The sequence below is a fragment of the Salvelinus sp. IW2-2015 genome, unplaced genomic scaffold, assembly GCF_002910315.2.
Source record: "Salvelinus sp. IW2-2015 unplaced genomic scaffold, ASM291031v2 Un_scaffold3398, whole genome shotgun sequence".
Classification (NCBI taxonomy): domain Eukaryota; kingdom Metazoa; phylum Chordata; class Actinopteri; order Salmoniformes; family Salmonidae; genus Salvelinus; species Salvelinus sp. IW2-2015.
In genome coordinates, this window is record NW_019944679.1 from 23,487 (window position 1) to 44,814 (window position 21,328).

General features: G+C 44.2%; 1 protein-coding gene and 1 pseudogene across 1 annotated transcript; one reads left to right on the forward strand and one right to left on the reverse strand.

The window, feature by feature from the left end:
- The first annotated feature begins 1,342 nt into the window (after positions 1-1,342).
- LOC112075788 (dehydrogenase/reductase SDR family member 7) lies at positions 1,343-9,676 on the forward strand. The gene is made up of 7 exons (XM_024142722.2): positions 1,343-1,591; positions 2,161-2,313; positions 2,503-2,609; positions 6,885-7,124; positions 7,227-7,349; positions 7,603-7,818; positions 9,120-9,676. Exons 1-7 carry the CDS (start codon positions 1,468-1,470, stop codon positions 9,159-9,161), a joined length of 1,005 nt encoding a protein of 334 aa, XP_023998490.1. The 5' UTR covers positions 1,343-1,467; the 3' UTR covers positions 9,162-9,676.
- A 477-nt stretch (positions 9,677-10,153) lies between these two features.
- On the reverse strand, positions 10,154-20,020 carry LOC112075789 (pecanex-like protein 4; annotated as a pseudogene).
- Between the last annotated feature and the right edge of the window lie 1,308 nt (positions 20,021-21,328).

The window sequence follows — 21,328 nt, forward strand, 5'->3', positions numbered from 1 at the left end:
GATATATTGTATAAAAATACTTCTTTGTTTTTAGAATATTGGTTCCGAAATAATATCCTATTGGTGAGCCAACTGGTAAATGCAGAGGGTCTTTTACTCAGTTATAAGGAATTCTTATCTCTTTACAAGGTCCCTGTAACACCTAAAGATTTTGCAATTGTTTTAGACGCCATTCCCTCAGGTGTTGCTCTGTTATTCAGGAACGTGTCAAGACCTGACCCTCAGAGCCTACCTTCTATTGACCCTGTTGACTCATCAGTAGGAAAGATTTGTTTCTCTTTTGGCCCATTCAACAACAGAGCGATACGAACCTTGTTTCAGCAGGATGTTGTATCTATACCTTATGTCATGCCTTATTGGAATGGATTTATTGATAATATCTGTTGGGGAAAATTTTGGATGTTGCCACACACATACCTACTGGTTAACAAAATGAAGGAGGTTTCCTTTAAAATTATTCATAAATATTACCCTGCCAACCACTATATGAAGAAGTTTAAGGAAAACATAAATTCAAATTGCTCCTTTTGTAATGACCACCCAGAAACAGTGTTGCATCTTTTTTGGCATTGTATACATGTAAGAAAACTGTGGCAAGACATCAGTAGATTTATAATTGAACACATTTATGAAGATTTTACACTATTGTGGAGAGATGTACTGCTTGGATTCTTTACATACGATAAAAATAAGCTGAAACATTTTTATGTAATTCATTTCATTATTCTTTTGGCCAAATTTCATATACACAAATGTAAATTTACTAACAAAAAAACACATTTTCTTACCCTACAAAAATAAATTTAACTGTATTTTAAGACTATTAAATACTCTACTAACAAACAAGCTGTTAGAATTGTAAGTGTATGTATGTCCCTTAAGGTCCTTGTGTAATTGTAATGTGATATTTGTACCCCCTAGCTAGATTGTCCATTATATATAATCTATATATACTTGTGTTCCCTTATGTACTTTCTGTATTGATTTGATGTTAAGAAAAAAAGAAGAAAAAAAGAAGATATCCTCTAGCAGTGGTTGATGTGTATGTCATATCAAAACAAAAACCCATAAATGGATTAAACATTGTAAAGGCAAACACAGAATTAACAGAAACAAAAATACATTTCGTATGGAAATAGCTGTGGCCAATCTTATTTTTCTCACTAATACATTTCTTTCAGTCACATTATCCTTTATCACTCTCTGTCTCTATTAAAGCGGCACAGTGCGCCAAATATCAGCATGAACATTGTCTATTTATCCTGACATATATTTCTAAATTCTAAATATTTCTTTAATATTTTCTAATAGAGTAAACTGTAACCGGAAGTGTTTTCGTTTCTATTAATAGTCGCTTCCGGGTTATTTACGTTTTTATTACTGCGTTTTTTTTCTAACGCTGGAGAGCAGATAACTGTTGTTCTTGTACTGCGACTTTGATAACATTTTCACACAAGCCAGAAGACTATGGATTTGGGCGTGACGTTGCTCACAGGAATTGCACTTTACTTGCTTGTACAGTTTGTGTGCTTCATATTTGCGGACGCTGACTTGACCTTACTATGGGCAACCTTGTTTGGGAGCAAGCCAGGTAACACACCTGTCCCTTAATTAACTTGTATTGACCAATAACTCAAGGCAGTCGCCACAATGTGGCAATGTACGAGGAGTCAATCTTTCAATACAGACTGTTACACGTTACTCTCACTTGTATATCTACATTGTTTCAGTGCAGATCCATGTTGAAGAATCCATCTAATGTAACACAGAGGTTGTTTTGATGACACGTTCTGTAGTCTGAGCACCAAGCAGACTTTGACCTCTCAGGATCTCATTCAGATTTGAACAGCAATGGCCACACAATGTTGCAATGATATGGAACATCTGGAGATCCAGAGAGGTCCGGCTACAGAATTTGTCATATAAACAAAATGTCTTTGTATTACATTGGTTGCTTGCCCTCCAGGGCCAATAGGGGAAAATTACAACAACGTGGAAGGACCTGTTCTATAATGGTTGGAGAAACCGGGTGACGGTGAATATGACCGCTACAACTGTATGGCACAATATGACTGTTCACCACCCTCCTCAAACAACGTTGTAGTACTGTTACTCAGTATTTGCTGTGAAAAGTAACACAATCTGCTGCTTGTTTTCTAGAGACCAAGTTGAAAGGACTGGTGGTGTGGGTCACAGGAGCCTCCAGTGGCATAGGGGAGGAGCTGGCTTACCAACTAGCTCGATGTGGGTCTCGTCTGATTCTATCTGCCCGCCGTGTGGATCAGTTGGATAGGGTGAAACTTCACTGTTTGGGTGAGGATGATAGTTCTCTCATCTAATGAAAACCGTATTCTCTCGCACACAATTAGGTTAATTCTCTTTACTGTTAAGCATTATAAATTACATAGCTTACTGCTTCAATGCAGTCACAGTAGTAAGTGTGATTTTATACACCTAGCCCTTTCATTTGCAGACCAGTTAACAACATTTTTCATTCCCAAGAGTGCTCCAACTTGAAAGATAAGGATATTCTTGTTCTTCCACTTGATTTGCTGGAGAGAGCGTCCCATGAGGCAAAAATGAAAACTGCTATCCAGCACTTTGGCAATGTAAGACCACTACACTTGATAATTTGTAATAACTCTCCCTTATCGCTCTTTATTTTGTCGGGATTTTAAGTTAGTTCAATTTAACTCAGTGTTTGACCATTTCCAATTGATTAACCACTCAATAAAGGTTGAAGAAGTAACCAGGCATTAGTCATGTCGGACAGGGGTTCCCAAACATTTTCACTCGGGGGGGGGGGGTGTATGCAATGACTAACATGACAAGAGGAACTGATGATTCACTACCCAATTTGAAATTGCACCTTGTGCGTTCAGTTTGAAGCTGGACTGCGTTCCTTGAAATTGTTTCGTGTGTGTATATGTGTGTATATATACACTGCTCAAAAAAATAAAGGGAACACTTAAACAACACAATGTAACTCCAAGTCAATCACACTTCTGTGAAATCAAACTGTCCACTTAGGAAGCAACACTGATTGACAATACATTTCACATGCTGTTGTGCAAATGGAATAGACAACAGGTGGAAATGATAGGCAATTAGCAAGACACCCCCAATAAAGGAGTGGTTCTGCAGGTGGTGACCACAGACCACTTTCTAGTTCCTATGCTTCTGGCTGATGTTTTGGTCACTTTTGATGCTGGCGGTGCTTTCACTCTAGTGGTAGCATGAGACGGAGTCTACAACCCACACAAGTGGCTCAGGTAGTGCAGCTCATCCAGGATGGCACATCAATGCGAGCTGTGGCAAGAAGGTTTGCTGTGTCTGTCAGCGTAGTGTCCAGAGCATGGAGGCGCTACCAGGAGACAGGCCAGTACATCAGGAGACTGTGAGGAGGCCGTAGGAGGGCAACAACCAGCAGCAGGACCGCTACCTCGCCTTTGTGCAAGGAGGAGCAGGTGGAGCACTGCCAGAGCCCTGCAAAATGACCTCCAGCAGGCCACAAATGTGCATGTGTCTGCTCAAACGGTCGAACAGACTCCATGAGAGTGGTATGAGGGCCCACGTCCACAGGTGGGGGTTGTGCTTACAGCCAACACCGTGCAGGACGTTTGGCATTTGCCAGAGAAACCAAGATTGGCAAATTCGCCACTGGCGCCCTGTGCTCTTCACAGATGAAAGCAGGTTCACACTGAGCACATGTGACAGATGTGACAGAGTCTGGAGACGCCGTGGAGAACGTTCTGCTGCCTGCAAACATCCTCAGCATGACCGGTTTGGCGGTGGGTCAGTCATGGTGTGGGTGGCATTTCTTTGGGGGCCGCACAGCCTCCATGTGCTCGCCAGAGGTAGCCTGACTGCCATTAGTACGAGATGAGATCCTCAGACCCCTTGTGAGCCATATGCTGGTGCGGTTGGCCTGGGTTCCTCCTAATGCAAGACAATGCTAGACCTCATGTGGCTGGAGTGTGTCAGCAGTTCCTGCAAGAGGAAGGCATTGATGCTATGGACTGGCCGCCCGTTCCCAGACCTGAATCCATTGAGCACATCTGGGACATCATGTCTCGCTCATCCACCAACGACACGTTGCACCACAGACTGTCCAGGAGTTGGCGGATGCTTTAGTCCAGGTCTGGGAGGAGATCCCTCAAGGAGACCATCCGCCACCTCATCAGGAGCATGCCCAGGCGGTAGGGAGGTCATAAGGCACGTGGAGGCCACACACACTACTGAGCCTCATTTTGACTTGTTTTTAAGGACATTACATCAAAGTTGGATCAGCCTGTAGTGTGGTTTTCCACTTTAATTTTGAGTGTGACTCCAAATCCAGACCTCCATGGGTTGATAAATTTGATTTCCATTGATCATTTTTTGTGTGATTTTTGTTGTCAGCACATTCAACTATGTAAAGAAAAAAGTATTTAATAAGAATATTTCATTCATTCAGATCTAGGATGTGTTATTTTTAGTGTTCCCTTTATGTTTTTGAGCAGTGGTATATATATATATATATACACACACACACTACCGTTCAAACGGTTGGGGTCACTTCGAAATGTCATTGTTTTTGAAAGAAAAGCAATTTTTTTGGTCCATTAAAATAACATCAAATTCATACAATAATCCAAGTTTATAATTTTAAAAGGCTAATTGATCATTAGAAAACCCGTTTGCAATTATGTTAGCACAGCTGAAAACTGTTGTACTGATTAAGAAGCAATAAAACTGGCCTTCTTTAGACTAGTTTAGTTTCTGGATCATCAGCATTTGTGGGTTCGATTTCTGGTCAAATGGCCAGAAACAAATAACTTTCTTCTGAAACTCGTCAGTCTATTCTTGTTCTGAGAAATGAAGGCTATTCCATGCGAGAAATTGCCAAGAAACTGAAGATTTCACACAACGCTGTGAAATACTCCCTTCACTGAACAGAGCAAACTGGCTCTAACCAGAATAGAAAGAGTGGTAGGCCCCAGTGCACAACTGAGCAAGAGGACAAGTACATTACTGTCTAGTTTGAGAAACAGACGCCTCACAAGTCCTCAACTGGCAGCTTTATTAAATAGTACCCGCAAAACACCAGTCTCAACGTCAACAGTGAAGAGGCGACTCCGTGATGCTGGCCTTCTAGTCAGAGTTCTTCTGTCCAGTGTCTGTGTTCTGTGTTCTTTTGCCTATCTTAAGCTTTTCTTTTTATTGGCCAGTCTGAGATGGCTTTTTCTTTGCAACTCTGCTTAGAAGGCCAGCATCCCGGAGTCGCCTCTTCACTGTTGACGTTGAGACTGGTGTTTTGTGGGTCCTATTTAATGAAGCTGCCAGTTGAGGACTTGTGAGGTGTCTGTTTCTCAAACTAGACACTCTAATTTCATCCCTTCTTACTGCGTTTGAGCCAATCAGTTGTGTTGTGACAAGGTTGGGGTGGTATACAGAAGATAGCCCAAGTCCATATTTTGGCAAGAACAGCTCAAATAAGCAAAGAGAAACGACAGTCCATCATTACTTTAAGACATGAAGGTCAGTCAATCCGGAAAATCTCAAGAACTTTGAAAGTTTCTTCAAGTGCAGTCGCAAAAACCACCAAGCGCTATGATGAAACTGGCTCTCATGAAGACCGCCAACAGGAAAGGAAGAGACACAGAGGATATGTTCATTAGAGTTACCAGCCTCAGAAATTGCAGTCTAAATAAATGCTTAACACAGTTCAAGTAACAGACCCACATCAACTGTTCAGAGAAGACTGCGTGAATCAGGCCTTCATGGTCGAATTGCTGCAAAGAAACCACTACTAAAGGACACCAATAATAAGAAGAGACTTGCTTGGGCCAAGAAACACAAGCAATGAACATTAGACCGGTGGAAATCTGTCCTTTGGTCTGATGAGTCCAAATTTGCGATTTTTGGTTCCAACCGCCATGTCTTTGTGAGATGCAGAGTAGGTGAACGGAAGATCTCTGCATGTGTGGTTCCCACCGTGGCTTGACCCCCTGCCGACCCCCTCAGTTTGGGAACCACTGATGTAGGACATACTTTCTTCGCATTTACTTAAGTCTAACCAGACTGGCCTTATTTATAAGACAATACATATTATTCAGGCTGTAATACACAAATAATTGGTATATACAGCCGTAAACATTTGTGTGTAAAATTTTGTAAATGTTCCTTGCAAGCCAGAATGTTAAATAAAATTACATTTGAACTTACTCTACCGGTTGTCTCAGACAAAATGTCCACAGCAAAGTATTGTTTACCCAACTTTTTAGAGAGCCGGTAGGTATATTCTTTACTGAGGTGTGGATTGTTCTCCATCCTCCCCTGATTCAGAATATACAATTTTAATTGTACCGAACTATATACCTACCGGCTGTCTAAAAAGTCACTTATCCAATACTTTCCTGTGGATATTTTGTCTCAAATTTTGTGCAGCTGAAGTACAAACCGCACAGACAACCAGTAGAGTAAGTTCACATGTCATTTTATTCAATATTCTGGTTTGTAAAGAACATGTACTGTCAACGATTTTGTACACACATGTTTCTTGCTGTATATACCAATTCATTGTGTATTACAGTCTGATTAATCAGACTAGCTTACTACCAACCAGCTCCCAAAGGCAAATTATGCACATGCTCAACATGAAAATTCAAGGCTAAGTCCAGTATTAGCGCCGTCTTATTAGACGTGTTCTCTTATTCTGAGACATGAGGTTGTTTCCACTTGTAATCTGTGTTTTGATTATACCTTTGGCAGAAATGTTCACAACCAAGTCTTGATTTTGTTACCAGTGTATCATGAATTCAATGAATTCCTTTGAAGAATAAGATAATTGGTGATATATGGCTTGCTTTGTTCCGGTCTCTCTCTGCACTATGCCCATTTAGATTGACATCCTGGTTAACAATGGTGGCCGCAGCCAGCGTTCTCTGTGCCTGGAGACCAGTGTGGATGTGTACCAGGCACTGATGGAGCTCAACTTCCTGGGCACAGTGTCACTTACCAAGCAGGTGTTGCCCCACATGACACAGCGAGGGTCGGGCAGTGTAGTTACTGTAAGCAGTGTGGTCGGCCTGGCTGGGGCACCTCTGGCAACCGGATACTCTGCCAGTAAACACGCTCTTCAGGTTAGATCAATCATGGGCCACCCTCTGCCCGTTTGTAGTTGTACAACATCTAGATAGATAAATTGATTACGATCTTGAGATGACAATCTACTTTTTCCACAGGGCTTCTTCAATTCTCTTCGAACAGAGCTGACTGAATACCCAAGGATACTCATCAGCACAGTATGTCCAGGGCCTGTACAGTCACAGATAGTCCAGAATGCTTTCACAGAAGAAGTGGGAAAGGTTGGTTTTGCTTCCAATTTGTGATAATTTTAATTCACATTATTGCTGAATTCATGCTTAATTTTACATCGACATTGGACATGTTGCAATTGCATCACATTTTGTTATTGTCAAGATGTCACAAACGCATTCATGGGAAAGCCATTGGTCTTTCAAATAATTGTCATTAAAGTATGATTTAACTTCCGTTGAATTGAACATTTTTGTATGAGTGTTGACATTAATTTCCTGTCTTATCCCTTCCATATCTAAGGCCATTCCCACTGCTGGGGACCAGCAACACAAGATGGTCACTAGTCGTTGTGTGCGTCTCATCCTGGTGGGTATAGCCAATGGCACCAAGGAGATGTGGATTGCCCAGCAGCCCTTTCTGCTGTTCTACTATGTGTGGCAGTATGCTCCCACCTGGGCCTGGTTCATCACTGATGTGCTGGGCAGGAAGAGGGTGCAGAACTTCAAGGCTGGCCTGGTTAGTATTGGTTTTCTGTAGGTCTCGCAACATGATTTTGCTTAAGAATGTGTTTTCTGAGCTGCATACTATATATTGTTACAGTTTTGCCTATAGAATGATCAGAGCTCAGTGTATTCCATAGACCAGTGTTTCCCAACTCCAGTCTCCTCCAGTACCCCCAACAGTACACATTTGTTGTAGCCCCGGACAAGCACACCTGATTCAACTTGTCAATTAATCATCAAGTCCTCAACAAGTTGAATCAGGTGAGTTTGTCTGGGGCTACAACAAAAATGTGTACTGTTGGGTGTACACAAGGACGAGGTGGGTGAAATGCACTAGGCCAGGGATGGGCAACTCCAGTTCTCTGGGCTGGAGTGGTGTCACACTTTCCCTCCCATCCCACAGCTGATTAAACTAATTTCCTTCTAAACTGAAGATCATGATTATTGGAGTCAGGTGTGTTAGATGGGGATGGGGCAAAAGTGACACCAATCAGACCCTAGAGGATTGGAATTGCCCATCCCTGCACTAGGCATCGTTTATGCATGGTCTTGCTTTCACATTCTCTAAGGTTAACCTTGCCAGGCCAGGAATAAGGGGACACTAACCGTGTGAACAGTCAAATACTTCAGTAAAGCAGACTCTATTTAGAGCTGTCTCTTAACAGCTAGGGGGCTCAGCTGTTACTGACCTTGCTTCAGCCTGATAAAGAGAAGGGGGCGGCCACACTGGCCAGGGTATAGCAGTGGGCATGACTGCTTCCCAGTGGCAGTGACTGACTTACTGACTTCTACGTCTGGTGGCCTCTGCTGGATAGCTGAGGGCCACGCAGAAAGGTCATTTTCTGACTGACCAGACATTTTTGTGTCAGGATTTGGATGGACAATGTCACCCAACCACTGTGGTTTAGTTGTGTGTTGGAATGCTCAAGGTTTGGTCAATATATTAAAAAAAGTATACAAAGGAGAGAAAATACAGACTGAGGAAAGGCAAAGGCAACTTAGTGAGTTTGCAGGTTTTCATTCTTCATCTGTCAAAGAACAGTATTTGAAATCTAGACACCTGAAACAGACAATGAAGCAAGATCAGCCTCAGAACATAGGACATATGGATAAAGTAGAATCAGTCACCTTTCATTAAACTGAGATATGACCCATTCCCACATCATCCTGTTGACAAGTCCATGTTCTGATGCCTTAACTTCTTGAGTGACAGAGCGTCTCCCCAGAATGTAAAATGTTTATATTTGGCATGTGCTACAGATTTGTTTGTACAGTCGAAAAAAGATAACTTTAAAATTAAGCTTTGTTTTACAGGACGCAGACTCTGCTTACTTCACAAAGCCCAAGTCTTCCTGAAAGGCATTCCAAATGCTTGAGCTCCACCTTGAAATGGGTTAACTTGAACCTGGAAGCAATTGTCTCATTTTTAGCTGAAAGGAAAATGTTTTAGGACAGCCCTCTTCACAAAGCAGAAGAATAGGGATGAGGGTGGAAATAGAAACATTGAAGATTTTCCTCTAGCCTATGAAATTAGGATGTGTCCAGGCTGACTCAGTTGATGGGGGAAAAAGTATTTCAGAATAAGGAGGAACATTAAAATTGATTAGATTGTCTGATAGGTGGAGTATAATTAATGCACTCCCCACAGATCTGTGATGAATGTCTATAGCACTAACCAATCTCCAGTAAACAATAGCCTATCAGGTTTCTTTGAAAACGTTATAAGTGTATATACAATTACACACATCAGTATGTACAAGATAACATTAGTTAGTCTTAAAAACAAGAACTGTAAACAAAATGATAGCAATATGAAGACCAACCGAAAGGCACATCCTTGAATTTAACACTGAATAAAAATAAAAGCAAAATCTTTGTCCCATTTTGCCTTTGGGAGCATTACATAACTGTATTTGAGGGAAAACATTTGCTAAATAAGTTTATCATGAAATTGGCACTGTGTTGGCTGTCCTCTTGAGGGGAAGGTGGTTGTATCTGATTTAAATTTTATTTACACATGATACAATTGTTTTTTCCAGAATGATAAATGTATTCTGAACAATTATATCCCATGTAAATATTTTTTTCTCTCCAGAAAGCTGATATTCCGTTGTTTGAACTAGTACCACACCTTTGGTAATGTCGCTCCTGCATGAATGAAACCATTTGTTTTAATCTGCCTTCCAGGTACTTTCCTAAGATACCCTTGTGCAGGGGTAGGCGACTAGATTCAGCTGCGGGACGATTTTTGCCGAGGGGACGCAAAATAATTATAACTTGTAAACTGCCATTTGACCACAACTAAGCCCAAAAGAGATTGAATTTAGCAAAAAAATATTTCATTGAGACACGAGCACCTGTTTTTATTTGTAGGAACACTGGAACAGATTTCCTAAATGAAACACTTTTTGTTGAATTTCTAGTGATTTCTAGTATTTTTTTCACAAACTAAAATCCCCCAAATACATTGAATCTTGTATTTTACAAAACTTTTTGGGGCCAAAAATGAATTGCGGGCCAGTTTTGGCTCGCCTGTTGCCGACCTCTAGATGGGTTACATTTACAGCCCACAACATTGGGCTTACCCAGTGATAAAGTTAGGAAAACCAGAGGCAGGGTGGGTATAGGGGAGTTGGTGAAGATGGCGTATCCCAACAAGGGGTTGGGGTTAGAAGCAGGGGAGGTGCAGGGGGACAGAGGAGTAGATGGGGTACCCCAGAGGGGGTCGGGTGCCTGGACAGTGAGGTTCCTCAGCATGATGGGGTGGGCCTGGATGCTGTAGTGCTCCTCATCATCGTTGGTGGCGTAGAGCAGGTCCCAGGACAGGTTAGCCCACTAGCCACGCACCACCACCTCATTCAGACGGCCTACCTGAACCAGCCCTGTGTAAGTGCTCTGTGGAGACAGGCAGGTAGAGGTCACTTACTGTACTGACCACTAGCTCAGTTTAAAATATACACACCCCAAAGATAAGACTACACAAACCACTCTATACAAACAAACAATTTTTAAGCAATGTTAATAGTTCATCAGTTGTTTGTTGGGTTACTTTAGTGAGAACCCTGTGAGTTAGTAAGGTAACAGAAACACAGGTGTAGTGTGGTGAGTTTGGTTTCCAGGGTGAGGTCATGGCCCGGTGAGAAGAGGAAGAGTTTCTCCTGTAGGACACAGTCCTGCCAGCCTCTGTCAGCCACCAGGCCGATGTACCAGTCCCTCTCATACTCCTCCAGTGTGCTGAACAGCTCCTCAAGACTCTCTATTGGCCCCAGACTCACCTGATCAAACAGCAGCTTGAAACTGTACCTGCAGGTAAATAGATCAGGGACAAGCTTAGTTTGGATAGCAATATTGAATGTGTAACACACATCCAGTATATACGTTTTAGATTCCCTATGTTGGATAGCAGCTACACCCATGTTTCACCCCTGCCCTCTTTACCTGAAAGCCTTAAGTGCAAGCTGGTGAAGTAATTTGTTTTCAGAGAGCCACTCCAGCCCCTCTGTCCAAGGCACGTCCCCACAGTAGACCCTGTAGACATAGCTGGGGCTGGTAAAGGCAGACTCTGCTCCTCATCTTCCTTCAGGGCTTTGGTCACATCTTCCAAAGCCTTGTCCTGAATGGACAGTGCCAACTGCCCCAGAGTGAACCGAAACCACTCAGGGAACAAAAGCATAGGGCTGCTGCAACCGGGATGATAAGGGGGATGTCCTCTACCCAGGGGGCAGACTGAACAGCTCAGTGTGGGGGCAGCTGAAGTTTGCATGGGCCAAGATGCCGGAGAACTCTGTGGGGGTTACTTCAGGGTTCCTGCCCTTGTCCACAGCCGGGAGCCCCAGAGGCTGGAGGGACGAGAGGGCCATGTTTTCAAACCTGTCCATCTCCACAGAGCCTGGCAGTGAGGGGCTGGTGTGGAGCACTGTGTGTCCCAGCTGGACCACCGTACTTACCAGCACCACCGTCCTCCTGGCTGGCTGAGCCCCAAACAGGTCATCCTCATCTGACCAGTCACCGGAGAAGGTCAAACTGGAGCTGTCCCGTCTAAACTTGAGAGAGGAGACGGACTCCACCATGACAGCCTCTGCAGGCTGGGTGACAGTTGACTGGCCAAGATGGGAGGCTACTTCCCTTTCCCGGTGTCCCCAGTAAAAGTCTTATGTCTCTGGACAGAGTTCCTCAGCAGCAGCCACACCAGGGCCTTCAGGAAGTCATCCTGGAGCTTCCTCAGGTCATGCGAGTCAATGATACCCGAAAGCACATTTCAGGCATCAGAGTAGACGTGGACAGGCAGGGCAGCACAAGGGGTGAGGGCGTTACCCAAGTGCAGGTTTAATCCCTGGTTGAGACCAAGCCGCTTAGGGCGCTCAAAGGCCCCCTCAAACACCTCATCCACCCTCCGAGCCTCCACTGTATGGCACGACGTCTCCTGCAGCTCCAGACCCTGAAACAAAATGGTCAAATTCACCACAAATGAGCGATTCAAACACATAACCATTAATGAACCAGTACCTTGATGTTGACCGTGCAGTAGCCATATCCTCTCTCCAAGATCATGATCCAAACCATGCGGTGTCCTGGAAGCGACCCAGGAAGTGGGGGCCAGGAGCCAGAGAACCTTCAGAGGGGAGGAAAGAAATCAAATGTAGGCCTATCAGCTTCTTCATACACTTATCCACAGCTAAGATTTCGGGTAAGGCTTATTCCATTACGCCTCATGTCCCTATTCATAGCATATTCTCATCCCAGCCTTTGAGTGGTGTTATACTTGGTCACAGTCATCCCAGTGGTAAATTATTATTATAGGACATGCAGTCAAGAGATGCTGAAGATGAGAAAGCTTGGAGTATATACATAGATAAGTTCCCCCTGGTCACAGAACCCTTTCATTTTGCATCAGTAGTGAGTCTTTCGGCTGTGGATAACTTGGCTGTCGGATTAATTTACCATTTCAGTTGTAGAGGAAGGTCATGATACAGTTTAAACTGGCTGACTGCACAGATCTAAATAGTGAATTCCTTCTATTTCTCTGCTTTCCATTAGTCTCTAAATATTCATTCCTCTCATGGGAGTAGACTTGGGGAATTTGTAGGAGGGGGCATTTCATTTTTGGTCGACAGAGGGGAGAGCGGACAGACATTTTTGGTGAAATTGTAGTGGCAGAGCGATGGTTGCCTTCGTTTAAGTTTGACTAGTGTTCAAGGATAATGTCATATCCTAAAGCGGCGTCTCGGAATAGTCACCGACGCTGCCTCGCGATGGGAAATGACACGCTGTGCGTTCTCCGCTCCCGCTCAATGCTCACTGATGCACAGCCGCCAATGTCACAGAGGGGGCAAAGGGAAAAAAAGAACACTACAAACTCTCCTCTTTCTACTGGGTATAGTATGCCCAACAAGCGCTTAGCCTAAATTAAACATCACAGCTCAGGCACCCTCAGTTAGCCAAGAAAACAATAAGATTGAGTGATGACATTACTATAGCAATTTTTTCTGTTTCGAGTAGTCAATCAATAAATAATTAAGCTTGTACTTGCTCAGTTTTTTCCTTGCCCCCTCCTGACAGCAAATAGAGCACTGAACACATTTTTTGGAAGAAGCTCTGGCTGGCTTTAGAGTATTGAGGTTAATGGTGTTGAAACATTTGGATGTAATGAATACAGATCAGAGCGATTTTGTTCGGGTCACTTCTCGGGAATCACAACTGGATCCTGCAAGCTTACATTACTGCCGACGGCTCTACTGAGCAACTCGCAACAACATTCCTCTTAATATAAAACAGTAAGAGGCTCCCCCCGCCCGGCTCTTTCATCTGCATACATTCCCTGCTCGACCAATCTAAAAGTTCACTGTCACTGCGATTGAGTCAACATACACAGTGAGTAAAAAAACAACCATGAGGACACGGAGCTGGAACACCTTGAGTGCACTATGGTGTTCTAACTGCTTGTGGTTGGGAAATTAATGGCTTCTCCCAACAATAGGGGTTAAAGATTCAACTGAAAACATATGCCCAACACCTAATGCAGTATGTAATGTATACTGTAAAGTGTGGGTAAATAAGGAAGTCTGACAACATTACTGCCGGTGTAAATGTAATGTTTACCTCGCCATTATCATTTCATACATTGTACATAAGCTACAAAGTCATGTCTAGAAATTATTAAAGTTATATCAAAGTACTTTCACTTCACCCAGTACCTGGAGTCGCAAGCCAAATAGAAAAAGTAACAAGCCAGGCCTCCCCGGTTTGAAGTTTTTGCTGAACTACAGTGCATTTGGAAAGTATTCAGACCCCTTCACTTTTTCCAAAATTTGTTACGTTACAGCCTTCTAAAATGGATTAAATTGGGGGGGGGGGGGGGGTTCTCAGCAATCTACACACAATACCGCATAATGACAAAGCAAAAACAGGTTTAGATATTTTTGCAAATTTTATAATTTTTTAAAACATCACATTTACTTAAGTATTCAGACCCTTTACTCAGTACTTTGTTGAAGCACCTTTGGCAGTGATTACAGCCTTGAGTACTTGGGTATGACTCTACAAGCTTGGCACACCTGTATTCGGGGAGTTTCTCCCATTCTTCTCTGCAGATCCTGTCACGCTCTGTCAGGTTAGATGGGGAATGTTGCTGCAAAGCTATTTTCAGATCTCTCCAGAGATTTTAGATCGGGTTCAAGTCCAGGCTCTTGCTGGGCCACTCAAGGACATTCAGACACTTGTCCTGAAGCCTGCGTTGTCTTGGCTTTATGCTTGGGGTCGTTGTCCTGTTGGAAGGTGAACCTTCGCCCCAGTCGGAGGTCCTGAGTGCTCTGGAGCAGGTTTTCATCAAGGATCTCTGGCCTTGCTCCGTTCATCTTTCTCTTGATCCTGACTAGTCTCCCAGTCCTTGCTGCTGAAAAACATCCCCGCAGCATGATGCTGCCACCACCATGCATCACCGTAGGGATGTGATTGCCCAGGTGTTGAGTGGTGCCTGGTTTCCTCCAGACGTGACGCTTGGCATTCAGGCCAAAGAGTTCAATCTTGGTTTCATCAGACCAGAGAATCTTGTTTCATGGTCAGAGTCCTTTTAAGTGCCTTTTGGCAAACTCCAAGCGGGCTGTAATGTGCCTTTTACTGAGCAGTGGCTTCCGTCTGGCCACTCTACCATAAAGAACTGATTGGTGGAGTGCTGCAGAGATGGTTGTCCTTCTGGTTGATTCCCCCCATCTCCACAGAGGAACTCTGGAGCTCTGTCAGAGCAACCATCGGGTTCTTGGTCACCTCCCTGACCAAGGCCCTACTCCACCGATTGCTCAGTTGGCCAGGAAGCCAGCTCTAGGAAGCGTCTTGGTGGTTCCAAACTTCTTCCATTTAAAAATGGAGGCCACTGTGTTCTTGGGGACCTTCAATGCTACAGACATTTTTTGGTACCCTTCCCCAGATCTGTGCCTTGACACAATCTTGTCTCGGAGCTCTACAGACAATGTCTTTGACCTTATGGCTTGGTTTTTGCTCTGACATATACTGTCATCTGTGGGACCTTAAATAGACAGGTGTGTGCCTTTCCAAATCCTGTCCAATCAATTGAATTTACCACAGGTGGACTCCAATAAAGTTGTAAAAACATCTCAAGGATGATCAATGGAAACAGGATGCACCTGAGCTCAATTGAGTCATAGCAAAGGGTATGAATACTTAAAATAAAAAAAATACCTTATTTACATTACATATACAAACATGTCTTAACCTGGGGGGGGGATTTAATTAATTTTAGAATAAGGCTGTAACAAAGTGAAGGGTTCTAAATACTTTCTGAATGCACTGTAAATGTGTCTGTGTGCTAAGATGCAGAGAATCAGAGCAGGTGGTCAGTCCAGTTCAAGTGTTCAGCAGTCTGATGGTTTGTAGATAAACTGTCTCTGAGCCTGTCTCTAAGGGGCGGGCCTTTACCGTGGTAACGGTGGGATTCACATGTCTGACTGAGATTCTCCGACATACCTTTGCTAGTACCAATTGAGCAAGCTCAAACAAATATTGAACAACCTAGCGTGTGAACAAAACAATGTCAAGAGCCAAGAAACACAAGGACAAAGTCACACTTCAGTAGACTTTTTGGTAAATTCGACCAACTATGGTTGTGCGCTTCTAAAAATATATTTCAGTGCGCACACCGCCCCAGGCACAGTTGCTACGGCCAAGGCACTGTTGTTGCGCACAAGTTGGGATATATGGGACTCTACATAGGTCTTTGTATAGAAATAAATCATTCTTATTTCTATGGTTCTTTGTGATTAGCTACCAGCTATGAAACACAATTGCATAAAGACATTGAAAATAGCTACGGCTGGATTTTTTTGTTGTTGCTATAAATCACAACTCGCACATGCTCATATTTAAGCTTACTTTTTCAGTTCATACGCATCTACTTATAGGCGCATATGAAAGTATAATGGTCACATCGTAGAGCCCTGAAATTCACTCAAAGCATCATGCTCTCCCCTTCCTCTGTGTAAATAAATTTGACTACAACCAACCGAACCTCAGCGCGCACAAAATCACACTGCCCACAGCAGACTGTCAAACCAGCATTGTTTCCCTGTCATCGCTCGCTTTGTGACTGACAGGCACCTGTCCTATCAATAGATCGCTAGAAGAGACATCGTTTATTGTAGCGGGAGAGGGCTCGTCTGACTTTTTACTTTTTTTAAAGTAGCCTAGTTAATTCAAGTGGAAAAAGTAGCCGGCTGAAAATTAGTCTAATCTGCTGTTTAGCCGACAGCCAGCGCTAGTGGAAAACACTGTTCACCAATGAATGGAAGAAAATAAGAAACAGGGGAAAATAACTAAAGAATGACACCCACAAACCAAGTGATCCCCTGGTGAAGGTACTCCTCAGAGCACAGGCCAGGCTCCCACTCATCTGCTGGTAGTAGATGGAGTCTGGACAGAGGCAGGCGGTGCCCCCGGGCCCAACCCAACTACGCTGAGGCCTAGGGAAGCCCAAAGGAAGATGGGCAGGGAGAAGAGGGGCAGCAGAGGAGCAGAGATCATGGCAGACCGGAACACCGCAGAGGACACAGGGAAGCGTTCAGGGTCCCGGCCGACTGACGCCGCTGTTTCTTCTCAGTCCAGGAGGTCACCAGCACGGCCAGGGCCAACTTAAGCTTGGACAGGACCTGGAGCAGCCTATCACTCAGCAGGCCCACCTGGGTTGACCAATGACAGACAAACTTTGTGCATTTCTGATTTTGGGAGATACTGAAGATTTAACCAGGACTTCAATTGCAATGTTCAACTTTAAATATTTTTCCGGAAAAATATCATGCCTATGTCATGTGTTGTTACCCTTATGCCCATACTGTCCCACCCAGGCAGTCTGGTTTCCCCTGCAGCCAGCCTCACTGACACCACCATCTGAAACAGGGCATCCTCAAAGCTCTGCCACACCTGCACAACAGAGACCCATTACTCAAATCAACATGACTTAAATCATATTGATAACAATCAGAGGATTAATTGTCATGAGGTCACCGGAGAGAGAAACTCTGGTTGATTGATATACAGTACATGCTTACGTTATACATAAAATAATCCATGTGTACCATTCTGAAGGCCCGGGTGAATCCCACACAGAGAGGCTGTGTGGAGTTGCTGAACGGAGCCATCCAGCATCAGCAAAGCAATCATTGCAAAGGGAGACACTGCAATGTAAAACACAAAGTCAATGTTAAATATAATGTATTAAGATGCATGAATAGTATGTTTCAGTAATGACAAAGCAATACTATATTGCAAGGTGAGCTCACTCGGATTGAGCAGCACCCTCCTGATGGCCCCAGCCACCCGGTACCCGGACATTGGCCATTCCTCTTGGGTACAGTGGGTTGAGGAACACTCCTCCAAAAACATAGGCTCCCTGGATCTCTCCGAGAGCCCAGGAGACAATGAAGAGGATGAGGAGGTAGCTGACAGCAGCTTGAGGTTCTGGGGCTGAGAGGGACTGAGGAAGTGATGTAAGAGGCCTGCCTCAGCCATGGCTCCCAGCAGCAGCCCCAGGTAGAGCAGCATCTCCCTGCAGCACAACTGCCAGCCAAACCAACGGGGAGTGGCAGAGGATGCCCCCCTACGCCATCCACTGTCGCCGCGGGTCACCCTGGGCCCTCCTCTACAGTGTGCCCCAAATTGTCTGAGATCTAAACTAAGCAGAAACCCCATGGCCATGGAGAAGACGACCACACCCACAGTGGACGGGATGAAGAAGGTACAAACAGTGACACATGCAGATATGGCGAACATCCCCAGCAACCTTTAGGAAGGACAGAGAGCACAGAATCATAGGAGCTCACACAGGCATATGGTAAAGAGCTCAAGGAACTACATCAGTGACTTAAGTATAATCAGACAGCATCTAAATGTTGACAAAAAAATAACTGATGTAGCAAGCAAAATAAACCTAAGGTTCCTGGACATGGGAGAGCCGCCCAAACCGAACACCAGAGCCTGCTCCATGCCCCAAAGGAGGAGGGTGTCCAGAGGTGACAGCATGCCCAGCGCCAACAGCAGAGGTAGGACCAGGAACACCACATGAAGAACCTGACTGGTTAGCTGGAGCTCTGGATCTGTAAATCTGGACACCAGCATTGGGAGAGAAAAAAACAGCAAAGAATCACAAAATGTAAGCAATCCTATCAAAATATCCATAAGTTTCAAAACAGTCATTAAGACCAATTTTGTTATTTCTTACCTATCAGCAAGGTCCACAGCTATGAAAGTTAATATGTAGAGTGGTCGTATGAGTGGGATGATCTCATAGGTGTCCTGTGCCTGGAATGTGGCCATCTCTGTGGCCGTGTTGATGATAAGGGAGTACTCTGCCGTACAGTCACCCAGCTCAGGACAAAGACTACCAAGGCTACACCCACACTGCCGTAGAGTGCAGTTAACCTGCCCAGGAGCACATACCATGTTCCCAGCCCACAGAGGGCCCCCGCCAGCATGGTGTGGAGCACCACGTTCACCCCAAACCTCTTCCCCGGGGGCGATGAACCTCACCGTCTCTGGGCCTACACAGTTGGTGAACTCCACCTCCTCGTCAGCCAGGATGTTAGGCACTCCCAACCTCTCCACCGTGCCATTCCTGCGGGCTGCATACAGTGCCAAGGCCTGGACACCCACTGCTGCCCCCAGCATGAGCATACCAGACTGCACGGCAGCGTGGAGCTCCTCCTGCAGCTGGCACAGCAGTGTGCCAATGCCACCCAACAGCCATGGTGTCAAGAACAAGACCGCCTGGTTGACATAGATATAAGGCAGTAGCCCAACTTCAAGCGCAGACCCCCCAGCACCATCTGAGGGAAGCGCTTCCAGAACTCCTGCTTGTATTCATTGAGCAAGGGCACATCTGGCCACATCCCGACCATGCCCTAGGGTGGTGCAGGTCATCTTTCTGGGGCTGCAGTTAGCTTCTGTGTCATCCTATAGGACAAGATCAAAGAGGCAGCTTGAGTCATATGTCTGCTACAAAAGGAATGCTGCTTGCAGGAGATTTATTTTTATACAAACTCGCTCGAAAACCTACCTAACATCAGTAATGTATAATTGTAAACAAATTTGCTAGGTATGTTTTCAACTGCTGTCAAAGAGCTGGCTGCCTGGGTGTGTCAGTCACCCACGCACGGATGACTAAGTTCATAGTCAGGTCGATAACATTGCATAGTTACACTAGTACATGTTGTATAAACTGACCTTGACTAAAACATGTAAACAGTAAGGGCTAGCTAACGTTATCGCAGCAAGGTTGCAAAGAAAACATGAATACAAGCTAGCAGCATAGCATACGCTAGCTGCATTCATATATATGGGATGGCTAGCTAGCTACTGAGGCGAATGTCAGAAATAACGTTTGTGAAAAAAATAACTTGCTAGCTACATTAGATTTAGCAATCTAGCTAACATTAGCTAGCTAACTTACCTATTGTACCTTTGAATGGAGAGATAGGATATCCTTTAAATTAAGCGACTGTCTTATTAATTTTCGACAGTAAGTATAGCAATTTGTTTAGATACAAAAATGCTGTCTAAATGTGTCGTTCCCAGTGAGCAACGATAGCTAGCTAACATTTGAGGCTAGAAAACAATAATCACAACAAGAAGTGAGGGCGTGCGCTCCAACTAGGATAGGCGAAGTTTGCACTTTGTGACAAATGGGTGTGTCGCGTGGTCGTGACAAAACAGTCAGCCTACCCATCAATTTCCACCCCGCTCTTCTTCTCTTCTTAGTAGTCTTCTTCTTCTTCGTGGTTTAACGGCGGTTGGCATCCAATAAATGTTGCATTACCGCCACCAACTAGACTGGGGTATAAATCCCTTATACCTTGAGTGGGAAAGGGGGAAAATTACAAATACTGTGTAATCTAACCCTATTCCAATATTTAAACCTATCTAATCCTAGCTCAGGCCTGGAAGGATGGGACACCACCACTCAACTGTAACTCTTCTGATGTCAAATCTCGTACACCCAAATACTTCCCCGCAGCTGCCACCACAGGCTCTATTTTTTGCGGTACAGTTGATAACCATTGCTATGTATGCTACAAAGCCAATCTTACTGAAGCATATATCACTCGTTATATATATATATATCCCTCTGTACTGGCACAGATCTACCACTCACACAAATCCTTTCAGAATCCCTCCCCATTGACCCATCTTCCGCTACTTTCTTCACTGCCTCAGCATATGGACACCCTCTCCATTACTCCAACCCTGGTACACTCAACCTGCCTCTCTCGCACCAGACACTTCTGATCCCCAGCCCCATGGGCACCCCTACAATTAACACATACTGCTTCTTTCCCCAATACTTCACATTCTTTTCTCTTGTGACCTTCTGCTCTCCCCACTCACCAGATGGGACTATCTAATGACATTTCTATACAGCTATTACCGAAAGTGACTTTTTCGTAGCAAGTTAGGAGAACTTACGCAGCAGGAGAATTAGGTTAAGATTAGAAAAAGGGTTCGTTTAAGAAAAAAAAAATCTTAACCTGCTGCGAAAATCACTTTGGGCGAAGTGACATGTTTTTGGGGAGTCCCCTCACCAGACAGACCGAAAGACAAACAGAGAGAGACACACGCCCAAACACACATATCCTCATGTTTGCATTGAACTGCTCTTTTACTATCATTGCCTTATGGATAGCTACAGTTGAAGTCGGAGGTTTACATACACTTAGGTTGGAGTCATTAAAACTCGTTTTTCAACCACTCCACACATTTCTTGTTAACAAACTATAGTTTTGGCAAGTCGGTTAGGACATCTACTTTGTGCATGAGACAAGTAATTTTCCAACAATTGTTTACAGACAGATTATTTCACTTATAATTCACTGTTTCACAATTCCAGTGGGTTAGAAGTTTACATACACTAAGTTGACTGTGCCTTTAAACAGCTAATCGACATCATTTGAGTCAATTGGAGGTGTGCCTGTGGATGTATTTCAAGGCCTACCTTCAAACTCAGTGCCTCTTGCTTGACATCA